Genomic DNA, 21,373 nt, shown 5'->3' on the forward strand with positions numbered 1-21,373 from the left:
AAGTTGATCCAATAAAAGATATAAACTCAAAATCTATTCCGTTTAAAAAAAAAAAGTTAAAAGAAGTTCCAGGTACTTTAGCGGCCTCTGAGATGCTAATTTCTATGGGTTTACAATCACATTTTCCTATTTTTAAAATGTCCTCCTTTGTTGTGTGAAAGACCCACACACAGAAGAAGGGAAAACTGACTAATAGATTACACAGGGGAAACAGTGAAACTGGCTAAGTGGTGTCATAAACACAAAGTGCCGCCAAAATCACAGACTAAAACTGAAAAATTCGGTGTTTAAACTCACCCGTTTCTTTCTCCTATAGTACTCTTGGGTGTTTCCTGTTAGGAACAGTATGTAAACAATATTTCAGAGAAAAATGTGATGTTTAATTTGATGGTGTCTTTTTAATTATTAAAATTCATTTTAAGGGAAAGAGAGTTTCACACCTGTTGAAATAATGGGCCAGATCCTCAGCAGTGCAAATAAGCATAGCTCGCTTGATTTAAGTGGAGCAAAGCTGATTTAAAACCGGCCCAGCTTGGATCTGGCTCAAAGTGTAGTGCTTTCACTTAAGACCAGACTGAGGTCTCATAGTTCATCATTATCTTCATTCCCAGGTTTCACTTCTGATGTATCTAGTTTTCTGACTAGGGAAGGAAGAAGAGGCAAAGAGTCTATGAAGTCTACTAGACTTCTGTTAGACCTTCTTGATCAGCTTCTTTTTCTAGACTATTAGGACCAGTCTATTAACATATAGTGCAGTGAGGGGCGCCAGTATACAAAAAAAATCCCACCTCTTAGATAGAAGAGACACTCCCTCAAATGAAGCTGGAGTTCAAAAATTAAAAAGGCAGAACTTGCAACTGCAAGTGAATCATTGAGGAGCACATGTTCCACTGGCTTCCAATAGGACTTATACTTCTAAGTGACTTAGGCACTTTTGAAAAATCTCACCACTGAACAGCAATATTTCATCCTCATGCAAAAGTACAAGATCCGCCTTATATTTTCACACAGGAAACATGAAGAACCTATATTCAGGTAATAATATCTATAGTCATCTTATGAAAACGATCTTAAGCCATAATGAGTGTGGTTTTGTAATATGGGTTATTTTTTGTCATGATTCATTTTTAAAAATAAAAATATTTTTTCTTTCACTATACTTCAAGCGGTTATGGTCAGAAGAATGTGTGAAATTCACTGCATGATACTCCATATGCATTTTCTGCTGGGTACCAAGAATCACATATTACAATACATTAAATAAGTTCATCAGTAAAAGGGAAGTAGAACAGTTTCCAGACAGTCTAATTATCTCTGTTCATTCAACAATTAAAACACAGTCTCCTGTAAATGATATCCCCCCCAAAAGATGAACATGCTAGGGGCACAGATAATGGTGGGTGATTTTCACTTTTTCAGGGGTTTAGGGGTTGTGTCTGGCTACCCCATAAATGAGGAAGTTGGGCGGAGAGGGTACAAGTAGTCTGGCCCCTTGAGATGCCCATGTGCAGGGGTCAGACACAACATGCATGACCCTCAACACAGGGACTACTATAGTCAAGTGCCACTGACAGCACTGGACTCCTTGGGGGAGCCATAGGGGTTTGAAAGGATGTGACCATAGCTCCAGTGGAGCTAGTTTGAACAGGGGGGAGCATACAATGCATTCTCTCCAATGGGGATACATCCTCCTTATGCTTTAGGAAGCATTGTGGCTTAATGGCATGCCCGAGCCCTACAAGTAATTAGGGTCTATGAATCTTACCAATGTCTGGAAGTTACTAGGTGCCAACAGGGAATGTGACATGAATAGTAAAATACATTTTTAAATGAACTAATTTATTCTGATCAGTTTTTTGGGATTTTACAGATGCTCAGGACTTAAGATGTCGACACAATCTAACGCCCGAAGTCAGGATGCATCTAACGAGATGCGCAAAGGGAAACGTGTCAGCATCCATGCAGGAGCTCATTCGTACAAGAGGTAGGTCTGAACCACAAAGTCCTGATTTGGATTTTCGGTTTCCCAGAGTTCAGGACTTGGTGTGTCTGGGAGCCCAGAACTAATTCACCAGGAAACGTGGTTGCAATTTCATAACCTAATTTGATTTAACAGTCACAAGGAAGGAAACAACAAGGAAGAGGAGACATTGGGGGCTCACCAGAGTGCGTCCTGAGGTGTCCGGTGAGGGCGTCCCTTCTCCGGCAGGCATAGCTGCAGAAGGGACATTTGAACGGTTTTTCCCCAGAGTGCAACTTGATATGCCTCAGCAGGTTCCCCTTCTGCGTAAAAGAAGCTCCACACTGGTTACAATGGAAGGGGCGCTCACCTACAGTGGAGAGAATCAGCAAGAAACCATCGAACACAGAACACACAGACCCAATATCCTATTGCTTGTAACAGAATATAGTGCAGCCATCTCTAAGTCCACTATCGCCCAATTTAAACCAAGGATTTGTGGCAGGTTTAATATCTTTGTAACATGGGACTTGCTGATGCTAAAGGCCCGCACTTCATCATGATTGTGGGCAATATTTTCAACAGTAGTTTTGGGTGCCTCAGTTTTGGGAACCAACCTGAGACGCTTTAAGAGGCCTGATTTTCAGAAAGTGCTGAGCATCCACCCTCTGAAAAAGGTATCTGAATCTGGGCAACCAAAACCACTAATCACCATGGAAAATGTAAGCCCATTGCTGTGTTGCTATCTCTGTGGTTTGCAAATATTTTTATTATAGGCCCCATCCTCAGAGGGGTTTAGAACAGTCACAAAAATTTACTTTGGATAGATATCATGGTCTCAACGTAAAAAAATTAGATAGATAGATACACACACAATTTTTTTCTTATTTTTTAAAATAATTAAAACCCCTTTTAAGGCTCCTCTGCACTGCTAAAGTGATGCAAAGGTCTTTAGTGTAAATGAGAACCAGGCCCAAATAGCTTTGGTAAGTAGCAAACATGGTGAAAAAAGCTGCACCCTAGAAAAATGAGAAGTAAACAGAGTTGGGTTTTAAATAACATTTTATTTAAAAGTTATCTCCATTATGAGAGTTTTGTCTTTAAGTAGAAATTAATAAGCTTTTAATAAAATCATTTGTGTTGATATTAAAGGTTTGATTTAACCTGGGATGGTTGTGATTTTTTCCCCCAACCTAAACACCACAATTTTTCATTAAATAATAATAAAGTAGGAAACCTGAAAAAAACCCACAATGGTTTTGTGAAATGAAACACAAAACATACACAATGTGATACACTTTGTAACATACTTAGTCTCTCTCAATTCAACACAGCACTTAAGCACGTGCTTAACTTTAATCATATGCTTAAGCCCTATTGGTTATAAAGGAAGTCAATGGGATCGAAGCATGTACTTAATGTCAACCCTATGCTTAAGTGCTTTACTGAATTAGGGCCTTAGACACTGAGATGCTTTTATTAAGGCCTTGATTCAACAAGATACTTAAGGATATTCCTAACTTTCAGCATGCAAGTAGTATTTTTTTTTTTAAGCTCATCTCCTATTACAAAGCTTTGGCCAAATCAATCGCAATGCGGTGAAGGCATGTTTGGTTCGACAATGAGCTGACTGGAGAGGAGTATTAATTTTATTTTAAAATAATTGACTGCATTCTATAATCAATTGTCCAGTTTTCTAGTATTTTAGTTCCACAGTTTTGCGCCCTTTTGAGGCCATGATCTGTGACGCAACCTCCTTCCCAGACAGACTTAAGGAAGAAATCTGGACTTTCATTTGTAAATGCTAAAAGAGAGGGAAGGAACTCAACTATGTGCCATCAACCACATTTCAGCTTCTTCTCCCCATTCTGGGCTCAACGTAAGACCTTTGTATTTAGGATCAGTCATGTTGGCTAAGTAATGGAAAGGTTCCATAGCTTCAGTGAATCATTTTTCCAGTTTTGCTGTGTGCAGTTCCATTTCGTCATTGTTAATAACATTAAACCACATTTACATGGCATCTGCAACAGGACTGTCATCAACCTGTAATCTGTCACATCCCTCCAAAACCTTTGACAATTGCTTTTGTAAGATTAATGGCTCCTCGTTGCATAAAATGCATGCTATGTTTTCATCAAACTACTACTTATGTCTACTGCAAATTCCATCATGTGTGTTGGATACAAATTTAGAAATGTAATCTTCCTGAGAGCATGACTGAGTGTTATTAAAAAGCTGGGCCATAAATCCTCATTTTTTTCAATCAACCAACCGCTGATGGTAATTGGGGACACATTTTTTTTTCCCCCGAACTTTCACAATGTGCTTTAGGGACTGGGTTGGGTGTTACTTTTCTCTCAATAAGGTTGAAATAGTGTGCTGAACACCCACAATTGAGAAGTCTAAGTTTCTATTTATAAATGGCTTATGAAGGGTTAATAAATGAGTAATAGCTGCAATAAACATGTTACAGACATGAGTTGTCTATATTATTGATGGTTATAAGCATGTCAGTAGAAGGCGATCTAGATTGTTATAAGTAATCTCTTGACCTTTTGGACTTTATAATTATCTATAACAATTGATTAGCCACTTATTAAAACCTCTGTTCATCATTTAGTAACCCTTTATAAACTATTTATAAGTGTAACATTAATATCAAGTGTAACCAAAACAGATTTCTAGTACCAAAAAACTTAAATATACATTATATTTTTGTAAATGTGTGATGGCAGAAGTTCAACACATTTTTAAAAACCATCCCTTCACGCGCCTCCCAAGCAAAAAATAGAAACCCCTCCAAACCGCTGTGAAATCCAGGTTTTTCATAGCCCCCCCAAAACACAAACTAACAATCAAAATTTCTGAAGAGTGTGGTTCCCTAGAAGAGTAAACGGAGGGGTCTATATGCTCTTGGATTAACTGTGGGTACCATACATTAACTTCAACCCCTTGGCACAAAGGAAATAGACTAGGTAATGGTTACAGATTGTTCCTTTTTCTGAGGTCCTTCTGCTTGTGGACTAGTCTGGAAATCATACTAGTCCGATGATACCTCAAAAATTCGTTGGCTTTTCCAAAGGCAAAACTCAAGCCAACAGTCATGTGGCTAAATATTTAGCTCCTTACATGAGCCAAACGCCCACTGAAGCTTACTGCCCTATTCACAGTTGACCTGCAACTTATGTAAATCATGAACAAGTGGATATAAAACGTTACCACTCTTGATCTGTTACTGTTCTACACGCACTTTGCACTGGTGTATAGGACTGCGCAAGGTGTAAGGTGAATTGGGCCCTGGGAATTTGGACCAAGTGGATCTGGCAAGGTGTGGCCCTTTGTAGCGAATTTTAACTATATTATATGGGGGCGGGGGAGGGCAAATTGTGCCTTGTGAGCCACATGCGGTTCTTTTAAAGTTAAAGTGCAGTTCTCCGCCTACCAGACTGTGTGTGTGGGTGGGGGAGAGCTTAGGGCTTGTGTCCTGCAGCACAGTGGTGGGACTAGGAGCTTCTGCCAGAGATGACTGGTGCCTTCGGAAAGTGTGTGTGTGGTGGTGGGGGGGGGGAGCACAGTTTAAAGGTTCACGCCCCACAGCTTGGGCCTCCCCAGGGATGCTCCCACTCTTACCCTCAGCGCCCCCTCCCTGCAGCCCCCAGGTGCTAGCTCCTCGCGGACAGGCAGCAGCAAACCGCTGGGAGCTGCAGGGAGGGCGGCTGCTTTAGCTGCCCGAGGAAAGGCAGCAGCAAGCACAGCAGCTCTCCCTGCAGCTCCCAGCTTGCCGGTTCCAGCAGCTGCCGTGCAGGGAGCTGGCCTGGCGGTACCATGTCACTGACGGGGGCCAGCAAACCCTGGCAAAAATCTGAGTGGGCATATGACTCCACACACCCCCCCCCCCCGACACACGTCACCTCTGGCTTCTACCCAATGAGGAGGGAGGTCTCAGGGCTTCAGCCTTACAGGGCTCACATCCCGGGGCTCAGCTGAAGCCCCGAGCCCTGGCAGGTGCACCCCGGCTCTCGAACACCTGAAGATTATCATATGCAGCTCGGAGGGTCAGTAAGTTTGTCCACCCTGATATATAGTACCTTTGCTATAGACTTTACAGCAGCGTAAATTAGCACTGCTGATCTTTCGAAATAATACAATCTGAAACCAGGACTACATACTGATGAACTTCCTATTAATGTTTTTTATCTTTTACAATATAAATAGTAAAAACATTCTCAAGAAGCAAACCAGCTCCTTCTCTGCTTAAATGGACTGCTTCCACGTACAGTCATTCCCCCTAATCACTTCAGCACGCAAGTGGTGGGCAGAGGTTTCGGTATGAGTTATCCTCCTTTATATTTCATTCCACTGTGAAAATACAACCCTGACATTCTCAGCATCAAAACAGCAGTTTAACAGGGGACCAGGGGTATATCCAAACCTGATCTGCCGCTTTTAGTGAGACGCCAGTCCAAAGTGTTGAAGACAACATGAGTAGCCCTCATAAGAAGGCAGGTAAAATCAGTTTCCTCCGAAATTCAATGAACTGCTTCCTACACAGAACTGCCACTTGCTTTTTAAAAAAAAGCTTCATTCATTCTGGAGATTTTAAATGGGGAATGAATGAGATGGAGGCATTGCTGTACCAAAATTGCTGTTGTACGTGTTTCCAAACATATTATACCTGGATACTCCGAACCCAGTATAGCGCTAGCGTCTAACCCCTCTGTTAACAACGAGCAACACCTCTCTCCATAACTTTTCTCACTGAAGTCAACAGAACTGTCTGCAAACTAAAGCAATGGGCTTAATTCTCATTTGCACAAAGGACCTTTTTACACTGCTACAACAGTGCATATTAATTACATTAATTAAAATTAATTGGAGTGAGTGTAAATGTAATTATTTTGCACCTGCCTTTAAGGCTCCTTTTCCCTAGCAGAATGGTATAAAGCAGCCTTTGGGTAAACGAGACTCAGGATCAAACTGACTGAAGGTGTCAAAGTCTGGCCCATAGAAATAAAGGGATTCTGATTTTGACAACTGTTTATTTTGCAGACAGTTTTGCTGTTAAAAGAATGTATTAAGCACTGAGAGAGGGATACTTACAAAACAGCCCTCTTCACCTCCTCATGCTAAATTGCTATGCCCCGGGAGATATGAAAAAAACAAAAAAGGGTTAGTTTAGCGTTAACGATAACATTAATTTTTCACCCTCCACGTAAAATTGTTTTGGGTTATTTTAATTAAACTATAGAAAGAAATATTTCCTCTGGTGCGTTAGTTGCCTCAACTGCTCTGGGAGCACAAACGAAATGGTAGCTGTACTGCTAATCTATCAACAGTGAAAACAGAGCAACTAGCCTTAATCCGAGCAACATAAAAAGTGGATGAACTCATTTCATTTCCATATTTGTTGTTTTGAATCCTTCGGAGCTTCTTGGTCTAGATGTTTACCTATTGCATTGTATTCCATTAGCTAGTTAAGCGATGGGGCTAAACATCGCTTTAGAACAGTGGTTAACTACAGAACAAGCAAATGAGTAAGAAAATTGAGGGTTTTGCTTGTCTTTATTTTGGATAATCCCACCTTCGGGGGGGGGGGAGGGATTTTATTTGAATTCTTTTATTAATTTCTCAGTAATTCCTGAGCTCAAATAGTTTAAGGGCCCTGATTTTCAAGAGCACTCCGTACCCAGATTTTTTTAAAAAAAGAGCTCAACTCCCAGTTAGTCCCTTAAAATGAAGAGGCAACAATTTTCAAAAAAACCCACCAATCCTCATTGTTAACAATAAGAGCTGCTGAGCACAGAGCTATTTAGAAAATCCAGCCTCTTCATTTAAGTACTAAATGGGAGCTGAGCGCTTCTGAAAAACTGGCCGTTTATTTAGATGCCTAAATGGAAGATGCCAAATTCTTTTGAAAAAAAAATCTAGCCCTAGAACTTTTGCTCCATTTAACCGATGCCAAATAATATCATGGTGCAAGAGGCAGTAGTTGGCAGCAGTCTAGGAATTAAATCAACTTAAACCTTTCTATACAAATATTTGACAGTCCGATGAAATTAATTCTAACCAGGGAATATGGCCATCTATTTAAATTTGTTTGTGGTTAACGATATTAAGCATGAATGTCTTGAATACCAAATAGCACAACTGGGTTTTTTGGTCCCAAATCGATTGTGCCAGAACAGCCTTATGCCTGCATAAAAGAAAAAAAGTTAAATGGCATTTTCAGTTGTTCCAAGCTCTGTATGTGCATCTGCAATGCTATGAACGTGACAGTAGGATTGGTAAGAATTCCTTCCCTCGTACATCAAATATACATTGCAGTACTAACGTGCAGGTGGGGTGAAACCATAGGCTTGAGAGTTTCCTGAGGAGATCACCCAGAACAGCAGAAATGCAAAATTTCACCAAGGTGAAAAGTGGTTAACATAGGTGGGCTAGATTGTGATACCCTCATCCACGCTGAATAGCATCTTGCAATATGAGTAGTCGTACTGACGGGAGGCAGTATGACCTAGTGGATAGAGCACTGGACTGGGACTCAGGAAAACTAGGTTCTATTTCTGGCTCTGCCACTGGCCTGCTGGGTCACTTTGGCAAGTCACTTCACTGCTCTGTGTCTCTGATACCGACCTCCTTTGAAAAGCACTTTGAGATCTACTGACGAAAAGTGCTAGATAAGAGCTAAGTGTTATCATGGTGATGGATTAAGTTACTATTCAGCGAGTGTAAGGGCCTCACAACCTCACTGAGGCAATAGCATGGCTACCAAAGAGCATCAATGTACACAGTATGGTATCAGCTCTGCTGAAAGCGGGAAGATACAAGAGGGTTTGTTTTTTTTCATTCCCATAAAGGGCCAAGCCTAGAGGGATGACCAATTCACTTTTAAACTCATTAGAATTCCTTGGTATTTCTGTACACAAATTGGATTCTTGACCCTACTTTCCCCTCCCCCACCCAATACTGCCAAACAAGAGTGCCTGGAGTACCCGATGACAATATTACCTGATTATCCAACTACTGCAGGAACACAAAACTCTTAGAAAGATGTTGCTACAGCCCCCCGCCCCCAGTATACGATAGCACGGAGAATGAGGTTTTTACTGAAAAGAAAGAGGATGAAAGAGAAGGAAAATAAATTAGCCCTGATGTGCTCTTGTGAAATGAGCTGGGACGCTGCAGCTCAGTGAAACTGTTCCATCTTCACATCGCATCCCTATGCTGAATGTTACTGATACATGACAAACAAATGGAAAAACTGCCCTTGTGCATTTGGAAATTGCTTTACCTGAATTATCAATGCCTTAAAAAGTGCAGGGTTCTACAGTAATGGTTGCTACCTCGGCAGGAAGGGCTCCACTGTGGGTTTACCACAAGCCCTGAATCAAGGGCATCGTGAAACTGTGTGGTCACGGGAGCAAAAATCTGCGCCAGTCCTATGCCTGTCACAGCTTACTTCCCTCTTCCTGCGTCTGTTCAGCTGCACTGGCTGGTGTGTTGTGTGGACAGAAGGGACCTCACCAGTAAGGGAGGGGGAGGCTGTTGTGCCCTTTGTGATTAAAGCAGATCATGCCAAAGAGTAAGGGTCCATCTTGTAACCCCTTCTTCCTCTGGGTGAGCCACAATTTTGCCCTATGTGTGTGTGTGTGTGAATTATGATTATTATGGTAAGCTGCTGCGTTTGGGGCAGAATGGCATCAGGCTTTAGGGACGGGATCTACCATTTTCTGGAGAGGAAGACAGCTGAAGCTTCTGCAAGGCAAACAGTGGGCCAGACTGTGTCTTGCAGTATATAGGACATATCAGCTATGCAGGAGAGGAAGGGGAGTCAAGCCCCCGCATATGCATTGGCCAGCAGAGCTGGCTGCGGGGAAGTGGGATGAGGGGTATGCTACGTCAGGGAAGGGCTGATACCGAGTCCTCACCAGTGGAAACGGGGGGTGCCTCTGGCGCACAATTCCTTCCCAGAGTTCCCCTGTGGGCTGCACAGCCACACGTAGCCTAAGAGGGTGGAGTCCAAAGGCTCAGACTAGCCCGTTAATAGCTACTGCTGATGAAATGGCAGTATAGTGTTCTAAATACTACCCCTGCTATCGTATTTTTAACATTTGCTTTTCGCCATTGAAGACAAGGATGTGGACATCCAAGCAAATTCCTCCTTCTGTGGACATGCCGCTGTCGACGGTGAAGCAGCAGCAGCATCTAAAATAAAACAAGGGGCCAGCTGGTTCACTAAGAGCTACTCAGTGAAAGGAATGCCCATTTCTATATGCTCGAAATCATCTGTATAGAGCAGTGCATCACAGCCTCTCTGCTCAGGGGCAAAGAGCCGGAGCACTGGAGAGAAGCTCTAATGGCTTTAGGAAAACAGCAGTGTGTTATGCAATCCTTAGCTACACGTGCACATATAGCTGCATTAGTCTGCACAGTAGAAGGCAAATGTTGTTGTTTAAATGTGGGTGCCTAACAGGTTAGGCACCTAAATCACCTGTATGTTGAGGCACCTAAATAAAAGATGTGCTGACAGAGCTCCATTGTCCTGTAAGGACCTGCCAGTGCTCAACACCTCAGGCCGGTTTTAATTAGGAGCTTAAACTAGGGTTGCCAGGTGTCCGGTTTTCTGACTGGTCACTAGAAGTCTGGTTGGCCACAGTAACCGGCCTCCGCCATTGCGGGGTGGGAGGAGCAGCAGCTGGAGCAATGTGGAGGAGTGTTCTCTGCTCAGCTGCTGCTGCCTGACAGAGCAGTGGCAGGCTTTGGGACAGGGCTTGCAGAGGTAGGTGCTGCTGCCCAGGCGGGATGGGGGGGATCCTGTCCACCCCCCTTCTGCTCTGCCATTCCCCTTGCCCCAGGGACCAGCCCCCACTGTGCCCCAGTTGCCCTGGCCTCTTGGGGGGAAGAGGCAGGGCCTTTGGGAAGAGATGGGCCAGGGGGTGTTCGGTTTTCAGCCATTAGAAAGTTGGCAACCCTAGCCTAAATAGAAAATGTAGGATGTCTAATTTGGGCACTCAAGGTGGACTGTGTAGCCTCTGATGTAGCTACTGTACATCTACTTGCATGTGTGCATATGCCACTGAAAACTTACGGGAACTCTCTACAACCTGGGGACTCAGTATGCTGCACTTTCTACTTGACCAATCTAGTAGTGGGATGTCAAATTGTCAGTCAATCAAGATTTCAGTTCGCTAAGTAGTGCTTTTCCTCTGCTGTAGCTGCCAATCTGTCTGAAATCATGAATGCGCCATATATGATACTGCAATGCTTTGCATTATCCATATATGCTAATTTTTATCAATACAACTTCTGTAAAGAGCATTAACTTATAATTAAGGTTAAGATTCTGTCACAGGTATTTTTTAGTAAAAGTCATGGAAACCCGTGACCTGTCCCTGACTTTTACTAAAAATACCACCCCATGGCAGGGGCTGACCACTGCTGCTCCAGCCCCAGAGGGACTGACCCAGCCCTTGCCTGCTGCTCCATTGGGCTGGGGACCGTGGACCAGCGGCGGGCCGCCAGCCAGCTGTTCAGCAGCCCAGGACTGGCAGCCGGTCAGCTGTTCTAGTGGCCGCTTCTCTGACAGTCCGGGGCTGATAGCTGCTCCAGCCCTGCCCCAGAAGAAGAGACAGAGGTCCCAGAAAGTCATGGAATGCAAGTCCTCCGTGACAAAATCATATCCTTACTTATCATATGTATATTATTGCTCTGTGCAAAAGTTCTCTTTTCTTACTCTTCCTTAACACACACACCCCACGCACTATTTCCTAAGTACAATATCTGAGTGTGGACTGTCTGTCACACCATTAACAATATCAAAGGCATGAGGCAAGAAAGAGCTTTCCCCTTCCTGGAATCTGTGATGAAAGCATGAAGCACCTAAGTATGTCCTTAACTTTAAACATATGCTTAAGTCCCAGGACAGTAAGCACATGCTTTAAGTGCTTTCTTGAATTGGGGTCTCAATCTGAGTGCAGCCCAAGGCTTTCCCCAGCAGGGCTGCCCGGGGAGGGTGGGGGGCAAGGGGCCCGCAGGGGCCCCCACGAGAATAGAGTATTCTATAGCATTGCAACTTTTTTTTATGGAAGGGGCCCCCGAAATTGCTTTGCCCCAGGCCCCCTGAATCCTCTGGGTGGCCCTGTTCCCCAGATACTTACATGTCCCATCTTGAAGACTAATAACTTTAGCCACTTAGCTTTGAAGAAAAACGTATGGGAATCACACGCACATTAAAAGACATGGAAAAGAATGACACCTGTCAATTCTACTTGTGCTGAACGCTCACCATATTACTGCTGGGCAAGAATGATAAAGTCTGATTTCCAGACTTCTTTTCCTTGCTGTTCCTAAGAACTGAAGGCCGGTACTCAGTGCCAAGAAAGCTTTTTGCTGACCAGCAATAGAGCGCCACCAGAACTTTGAAAGAGCAAATCCACCCCAGTCACCCTTCCTCACCCCACCCCACCATCCCCATTGTCACCCTTGATTACAGAGGCAAGAGAAGAGTTGTCAGGTAATATCAACATCAGATGCCACAGGCAGTCATCAGTTTTTCTTTCAGCTGCTTACCAGTGTGGCTCCTTTTATGTACCATAAGCACATTGGGCCCAATGCAAACCATGCCACAGACGTCACATTTCAGTTTACCATTCGGAAGCCGGATTCCTCCCTCGCCTGACAGCTCCTGGATCTTTCTGTTGTCCGCCATCTCGTTGTTCTCAGTGAGGGGTTCTTCCAAGCTGCTTCCTTCATCGTGACCCCTGATCTCATCTTCACGGCTTAGAGGTTTCCTGTCAGACTCCTCATCGCTTTGCATTTCTAGCTTTACTGAATTTGCTGAAATGTTAAAAAAAAATCTATAAACAAAAAAAACCCAAAAAACCCCAACAGTCTTTTCCTCATTACCAATTAACTAATACCATGACCAATTAGCATTATTATTAAATTATTTGACTACAAGAGTGTCTAGAAGCCCCAAACATGATCAGGGCCCCATTGTGGTAGGTGCTGTACATGCACATAGTTAAAGACAGACCCCACCCCTAAGCATATACAACCTACTCTAAACAGACAAAAGGTAGGAGAAAGGAAGCATTTTTATTCCCATTTTGCAGATGGGAAACTAGGGCACAGAGAAATTAAGTGACCTGCCCAAGGTCACCCAGAAATTCTGTGAAAGAACAAGGAACAGAATCCAGATCTTCCACTGCTTTGACCACAAAATCATTCTTCCTTTCATGGATGCACTGAATGCAAGGGAGTACAAAGAGTGGTGTACCACTGGGAATGAGTAGTTAAAAATATTTACTTCGCACCTAGTTCTAGCAGTTGCACATCAAACTATATACCGCAGTCTTCCAGATAGAGAAAGCTACACAATCAATTCACTGAAATGAGCTCTCCTTACAGGCAAACTTGTTCAAAATAAATGAGTTTAATGAAGCAGGGCATACATGGTGCAAAGATAATCTCCAAGTCATACTTCTTGCACAGACATGTTTTATGACAGAGGGAAGAGATACAATACAATACAATACATGAGCCACTGCTTTTCTGCTACCAAGGCAAATAGGCCTGAAATAAGACCTACTATGACAACTATGTTCTGGTTTGCAGTTCATGTATACAAGTGGGATAAGGGCATCCCATTGTCTGTGCACACTGTTAACAGCCTGACACACAGCCTGGGAGTCTTTCATTGACTTCAGCAGACTTTGCTTCAGACCGTCAAGGTGTCATCTAAATTCCATCAAAGCCAATGAGAACTGAAAAAAAAAAAAAAATCAGGCCCCTTATTGAGGCGTCTCAATGCAAGTTTAGATCCCTCACCTTAGGCACCGACATTTGAAAACGTTGTCCAGTTAGTGAAAGCTGCTGTAAAGAATGCCCCAGAGTTTCACTGTCTACCCACAGAACAGGTATAGGTGTGTCAGAACCTGAAGACCTAAAGAAGAGCTCCGTGTAGATGAAAAGCGCGTCTCTCTCACCAACCGAAGTTGGCCCAATAAAATGTATTACCTCCCCCACCTTGCCTCTCTCATATAGCAACAATTTCAGCCCCTACAGACTGAGGTTCGAGTTGAACCAGAGGGTAAAAGCCAGGGCCGGCTCCAGACCCCAGCGTGCCAAGCGTGCGCTTGGGGCGGCGTCCCGCGGGAGGGTGGCAGGCGGCTCCGGTGGACCTCCCACAGACATGCCTGCGGAGGGTCCGCTGGTCCCACGGGACCCTCCGCAGGCACGTCTGTGGGAGGTCCACCGGAGCCGCGGGACCGGCGACCGCCAGAGCGCCCCCCGCGGCGTGCCGCCCTGCTTGGGGCGGCGAAATTGCTAGAGCCGCCCCTGGTAAAAGCTTCCTCCATTTCCCATTACGAGTACCCTGAGCTATCCAGTCCCTTAGCATGAACCTCACTTTTACATCCCCACCCTAAATATTTGATAGTTTAAAAAAAAAAATGAGAAGGTTCAGAAATCTGTGTTTCCATGTTGCCTAGGGCGTGTATAGTGATAGGAACAAAAAACAGAAGATCAAAGGCCAATTCTAACTGTACAATTGTTGAAATACATCTCCCACTGCCCACCATGGCATTAATGGGAGCCAAAGAATGAATATACTGTACTAAGGCCATACAGAAAAAGGAGATAGATAGGGTGACCAGATGTCCCGATTTTATAGGGACAGTCCCAATTTTTGGGTGTTTTTCTTATATAGGCTCCTATTACGCCCCACCCCTGTCCCAATTTTTCATATTTGCTGTCTGGTCAACCTATAGACAGACTGTGGTAGCTGAATGTCATTGTAAACCCAGCCATCAAAACATTAAACATTTTACATTAAGAAATATTTTTGCTCTTTATTTGCTGAAGGGAACTGATATTTTAGTTCCACAAAGACACATTTGATGATACAAAGACACCATGTCACACCTGAGGGCTAAACGGTGACTTTGCCTCAAGTTCTGGGTCTGGGCTCCTGCTCATTCCCTGCCTCTTCCAGCCCATTCCGCACAGAAGGGGGCAGGAATATAGCAGCCCACAGAGGCAGCTTTCTCCCGCACGCTGCTAGCCATACTATGGGTAACTGGCACAGAGGAATCAGGGGGAGGCCTTACTACCCTTTACTCACTTGTGTGGACATGAAGGACAAACCACAATCTGGCCCCAAATATGTACAGTTCCTACGTTTTACTCAGAGCAGCTCAAAAAACCCACCAAGATAAAGTTTTCTTGAAAATGTCTACAAAAATCTCACCTTTAAAAAAAAAAAAAAAAATTGCAAAATTTCAAATTTTTATTCCACTCTGCCCCAGTTGTGTTTGTTTGAATGAAGTGAGATGATTCAAGGTAACAGATTAAGAGCCAAAGACCTAGAATCAATTCCTAGCTATGCCACTGGCTTGCTGGGAGACCTTGGGCAAGCCATTTCCCTCACGGTGCCTCTGCTTCCCCATTTGTAAAAGGATACTGACCTCCTGTGTAAAGCACTTTGAAATCTACACATTAAAAATACTGTACCATCACCAGAATTATGCCGAGCTCTTACACTGTACTTTATATCAGAGCTCAAAGCGACTCACAATCTTTGAACGTGTTTATGCTCACAACACTCCTCTAAGGCAAGACAGTGCCATAGCCCCATTTTACAGATGAAGAAACAGAGGCACAGAGAGGCTAACTGACTTTGCTCCAGGTCACACAGGATGGTTTTAGTGCATTGCAAGATCTTTGCTTTGGGAATTAAAGGGCCCAGGTCCTAATCCTGCTTTATCTTTGAAAGTATCTGTGTATGATGTATCCGGAGCCGGATTATTAAAGGTGCTGAGAACCAGCAGCTTCCATTGACTTCCGCTGGAACTGGGGGTGTTCCGGGTATCAGCACAACAAGCCCAAATTAATCATGGCTGCTGTCGTCTATATGGACGGGAAGTCTGTGGCAGAGTGAGGAGTAGGACATTGCTCTCCTGACCCCAAATACTGTGTCTTTACGAGGATAAAGGGTAATCTTGTGGTTGAGTAGGAATAATATGTAAAATAGTCACAACACACTTTGCACCAAGTGAAGGGGTGTGTGTATATGTGAGTGACCGAGTGTGCGTGTGTGCACATGCGAGAGGGGGGGGGGGGGAGTGTAATTTGTATCCAGCGTTTATTTTTATATAAACTGTAACTCTACTGTATTTATTGTATCTGAAACAATAAACGTTCATAGGTGCTGAACCTTCACAGTTTCCATTCAAATCCATGGGAGCCCTTGTTGCTGAGCACCTCAGAAAAGGTCAGAAGTGCTTAGAAACTGGGAGATTGTTGCCAGCATCTTATTTTATCTTACCCAAGTGTTTCCTTCTGCTGAATGCTGGCTTGCATCCAGTAGGATAAACAGCAAAACAAAAACAGAGCAAGTTGTTTGCTGCAAAACAACCTTCCAGACACACAACCCTCTCGGAACACACCTCGGTAGAACCCTCCAAAGGCTGTATACAGAGAGTTGCTCATTCCAGCTCGTCACGGAAAAGCACTCTGGCTATTGTGTAGAATTGTTCAGCCTGTTGACAAATTGTCCTACCCACACCCCCTTTGACTCTGTCCCTGCCGCTTTCAGAAACCTGGTATCATGTGTTTGTTGCTCTGTGAAGGTTCCCTCTTCAGCTGGGACTAGGGAGAGTTGCAGGTCTCCAAGGAAGGGAATGCTGCTACTGTGGGGATCACCTCAGCTGTTCATGAGGACTTTGCTAATCAGGTCATCCTTGCTGCTTTACTTCATGTGGATGCATATACCAGACAATATTTTAAAAACCACACACAGTACATGGGGTGTATTTATTTCTTCTATTTTATTCAGCCCTAAGAGAAGAGCTAATTACATAACCTTCTCTTTGATTTCACCTATTGCCACAAATTTAACAAATAAATAATTATGTTAAAGAGAGAAAGGATGTATAAAGCAGAGTTTGGGGCTATCCTGTACCGTATAATGTCTACAGGCAAACTGCACCACAAGGCTCTCTTTCCTTCTTTGCATGCTTACTGAAAACTGTGGTCAGTCTTGCACTCAACTATGCAATAGATAAATACATACGCACAGAACAAAAAGTTGAAACTTTTCAGCACCTCTTCTACAAATCACAACAATACAGCAAATGAGTCTAAAAGGTCAAACACAATCCAGAAAGACAAGCTGGATGAGTAGTATCTATTATCAGACCAACCTCTGTTGGTGAGAGAGACAAAAAACTTTTGAGCTTATACCGAGCTCTTCTCCAGATCTGAAGAGCTCTCTGTAAGCTCGAAAGCTTGTCTCTTTCACCAATGGACGTTGGTCCAATAAAAGATATTACCTCACCCACTTTGTCTCTTTAATATCCCGGCTCCAATACGGCTACCACCACATTGCAAAATAATAATTAAAAAAAAAAAAAAACCACCCAGATTTTTACAAGGAGCATCAAACCTGAGGCCAGAAGTTTCCCCCAGTTTAACATTTCTTCTTTTTATCACCATTCGCTTTATTGTACTGTTCAACACCTCCTGATACAAACGGAGACAATCACCCACCATAAAAGCACCACCCATAAATTTAAAGCTAACAGCATGCATTCAGCGCGGCACACAACTGCTTTTCTTTCCCTCTGAGTATCACTATTCAACTGAGTCTAGCTTATACTTTAAGAGTAATTATTTTCTACAGGGCCTCTCTAGATAATGCAATCTTGTCTCATGTGCTAATTAATCAACAATGCCATATTAAGCAGTGCTTTGGTAAGTCCTTCGTGCCAAAATATTTTCTTTATCCATGAATAAGCGTAACAATCACCAGCAAAATATTAGCATATGTTATGCTCCTATTTTAATGATTTTTCTAGCTTGAATATTACAAGATGATCCTGCTGTGCATTTTATCTTTTATTATGGAAGTTATCTCCCCCAAAAATGAGATTTAGAAAATCCCTAGTGTCTCATTAAAAGTTTGGATCCCCGGCTGGGACTACAAGGTACAGTACTGAAAAGTAAAGGTCATTATTAAAAAAAAAAAAAGCAAGGCGGTAGTAATGCACAGTGGCACCCCACTGCAAGACAAAGGGAAGCACAAAGCTCCTGCTGATAGACTATCATAGGGCTGATATAGTCTAACATACAAAATCAAAGAAATTCTAAATTAATGCTGACAAAACGTGTTCTTAACCCAGCATGCATCTAAACAGAGTAAAGCAGATGCCAAATTAGCTCACTCAGTGTTTGTTCTAAAAACCTTTGTCCAGGCACACACACTGGACAAAGTCATGGATATATGGCCCGCCTTGTCTCAACATTTCAAAGACCTGAGGACATTAAGTAAAAGTTAGTAAATAGAACTACTCAGGTAAAAGAGAGACTCAAAGCACTAACTAGAGAAGGAGATATTACAGGTAGGCACAGTGTAAGCTTTTCCATAAAGTCCTGTCAATGATCTATAACAGGGGAGGCCAACTTACTGACTCTCCGAGCCATGTAGGACAATCTTCAGAAGCTGGAGAGCTGGGGCGCACCTGCTGGGAGGCTTGGGGCGTCAGCCCTGCAGGAGGCGCCTGCTGAGGCTCGGGGCTTCAGCTGCTGTCTCTCCCCAAGGAGCTCAAGAAGAGACCCCTCCCTGGAGCTCCCAGCTGTTTGCCACTGCCTCTCCACCAGAGCTAATAGCTGGGAGCTGAAGGGAGGGGCTGCTGAGGGAAAGAGTGGGAGTCTGCCTGGGTGTGTGTGACTCAAGCTGTTGGCAAGGCCAAACCTTTAAATTGTCCTCCCCTCCCACCACTCTGACAGGCAGCAGTCATATCTGGCAGAAGCCCCTAGCCCCACCACCTCACCGCTGGGCGGCAGCCCTGAGCTCCGCCCCCAGTCTGGTAGGTGGAGAATGGTGGGTGTGGAGGGAGCTGCCCTTTAACTACAAAAAAAACCATGCATATGGCTCACGAGCCGCAGTTTGGCCACCCCGATCTATAACAATTGGTCTATTCCGGTCCCAGCTTCTCCTAGGTATAATTCACGTATAGTGGTTTGGTGAGATGGCCAGCTGTCAGCTACAGATGATCATGCAATGACCTAACTCCTTCCACATCTGAACCTGGGCTTATGGACTGAAAGATTACTTCATTAAAGCACTGTGCCTTATGTCCATCCAATTAAGAAGGGGGGGGGGTATGTGGGGGAGGTAGATTTAATTTTAGAAACATGGGGAGGCGGAACGGCAAGTGGTTTATGACACTAAAGACAAAAACAGTTTTGCTAATTACATTAAATTGGGGGTGGGGGAGAGAGAGCGCGCAAGTTTCAGCCTGAAACGATTCTGAAAGTTCAAGGTAAAAAAAAAAAAAAAAAAAAGTGTCACAAGCATCTTTTTTTTTCTGGAAACAAAGAATAAGGATCTGATTCACAATTAACTCTACGGTTACGTCTACACTGTACAGTTAACTCAGGAGACTGGAATCCGGGTCCAAGCACATTGGTCAGCCCAGCTGGAGTGTAAGCATCCCCATTGCAAAGCCCTATCTAAGTTACTCGGTCCTCACTGTTTCTGCGCTTACCCATGTGTGTCTGGGAGCATATGCCCTGGTTCTTTGGGCTGACACACTCTAGGCTTCCTTCCCCAATCAGTTGTGTCAATTGCAGGAGACCTTGTCCATCCTTTGGGAGTGGAGGGGAGAACTGTCAGAAGGGCACTGGAGGAGGACTAGCAGAACTTGATTGGTCTCTAGCCTACGTCCTCACTGAAACGTAGCTGGGTTCCGGCCTGAACTAAAGCAGAGCCTGGGCTCTAAGCCACACCCCAACTGGGAAAGCGAGCCTGGGTTTAATGCACCTCCAAACCTGGCTCAGAGGATTTTCTGTGTGGGCAGCAGGAGCAGGGTGGATAAAAATCAATGATTTTAAATAAATGGATTTAAACCTGATTTTTTAAAAAACATTTTAATCAAATACAGTTGTGGTTTGTTTGTTTTTTTAAAAGGAAACAGTCAATTTCAAATGTAATTTTAAATTGACTATGTTAAAGCCTAAACTTATTAAAATAATTTAAATAAAATTAAAAATAAGTTAAATAGTTCATGTTTGCTTCCAAGTTTTAAAGAAAGACAAAACACAGAACTGGTGGAAGTCACTGGCTAAGCATCTGGAACCAGAGTTTGTTGACCTGCTAAACTACTTTTGACAGCAGTAGCCTCTTCTGCAGGTGCAGAGAGAATATTTTCTTCATTTCAGTTTATCCAACTAGTTCAGTTCAATGATTAGTTCATTCAAAATTAAATAATCAATTGGGAGTTGAAAAAGCAGGCAAGCTCTTTTCCTCTTCCAATCTATGAACGAACACTAGATGCACGTTGATCAGATGTTTTCAGAGAACTACCATGATGGCACCAAGATCTCATATTTGAGTGGTAACAGCTAATTTAGACCCCATCATTTTGTATGTATAGATGGGATTATTTTTTCCAAACTGCATTTCCTTGCACTTACCAATATGAAATTTTGTCTGTCATTTTGTTGCCCAGTTATGTGAGATCCAGTCAGCTTTGGACTGAACTATCTTGAGTAAATTTGTATTGTCTGCAAATTTTGCCACCTCGCTGTTCAACCCCTTTTCCAAATCATTTATGAATATGTTGAACAGCACAGGTTCCAGTACAAATCTTTGGGGGACCCCACTATTAACCTCTCTCCATTGTGAAAACTGGCCATTTATTCCTACCCTTTATTTCCTCTTTTAATTAGCTACTGATCCATGAGAGGACCTTGCTTCTTATCCCATGACTGCCACTGTGGCAGTGTAAAGAGGCTTTAATGCTAGTGCAAACATAATTTGATGCTGGAGCAATACAAAGGGGTCTCGTTATAAAGAAGAATCATACCCTGAGCCTCTTCTTCAGGGCAGAATTTGGCTCTTAATTAAAGAGGCTTTATAATCAACTTTGGTTCTAACAATAACTTTATAAACAACTTTGGTTCTTTGTTTAGTTTGGAGAAGAGAAGACTGAGAGGGGACATGAGAGCAGTTTTCAGGTATCTAAAAGGGTGTCATCAGGAGGAGGGAGAAAACTTGTTCATCTTAGCCTCTAAGGATAGAACAAGAAGCAATGGGCTTAAACTGCAGCAAGGGAGATTTAGGTTGGACATTAGGAAAAAGTTCCTAACTGTCAGGGTGGTTAAACGCTGGAATAAATTGCCTAGGGAGGTTGTGGAATCTCCATCTCTGGAGATATTTAAGAGTAGGTTAGATAAATGTCTATCAGGGATGGTCTAGACAGTATTTGGTCCTGCCATGAGGGCAGGGGACTGGACTCAATGACCTCTCGAGGTCCCTTCCAGTCCTAGAGTCTATGAATCTATGAATAATGTGTTGCCAAAGGTTTAAACACAGTTTGCCCACAACAATTCTCTCACTTGGAAAATCAT

General features: G+C 43.3%; 1 protein-coding gene across 7 annotated transcripts in view; it reads right to left on the reverse strand.

Annotated features, from left to right (window-relative positions):
• IKZF2 (IKAROS family zinc finger 2) overlaps positions 1-21,373 on the reverse strand; it is a 135,820-nt gene that overhangs the window by 46,622 nt on the left and 67,825 nt on the right. For 5 of the 7 annotated variants that reach the window (XM_045031636.1, XM_045031632.1, XM_045031633.1 and 2 more), the window contains 2 exons: positions 12,530-12,796; positions 2,163-2,330 (listed from right to left, as the gene is read on the reverse strand). In XM_045031636.1, the coding sequence (XP_044887571.1) occupies positions 2,163-2,330; positions 12,530-12,776 (415 nt within the window). In that variant the 5' untranslated portion in view covers positions 12,777-12,796. The remainder of the gene's footprint in view (positions 1-2,162; positions 2,331-12,529; positions 12,797-21,373) is intronic. The other 2 variants (XM_045031638.1, XM_045031634.1) reach the window with 1 other exon arrangement.

The sequence above is a fragment of the Mauremys mutica genome, chromosome 10 (genome assembly GCF_020497125.1).
Source record: "Mauremys mutica isolate MM-2020 ecotype Southern chromosome 10, ASM2049712v1, whole genome shotgun sequence".
NCBI lineage: Eukaryota > Metazoa > Chordata > Testudines > Geoemydidae > Mauremys > Mauremys mutica.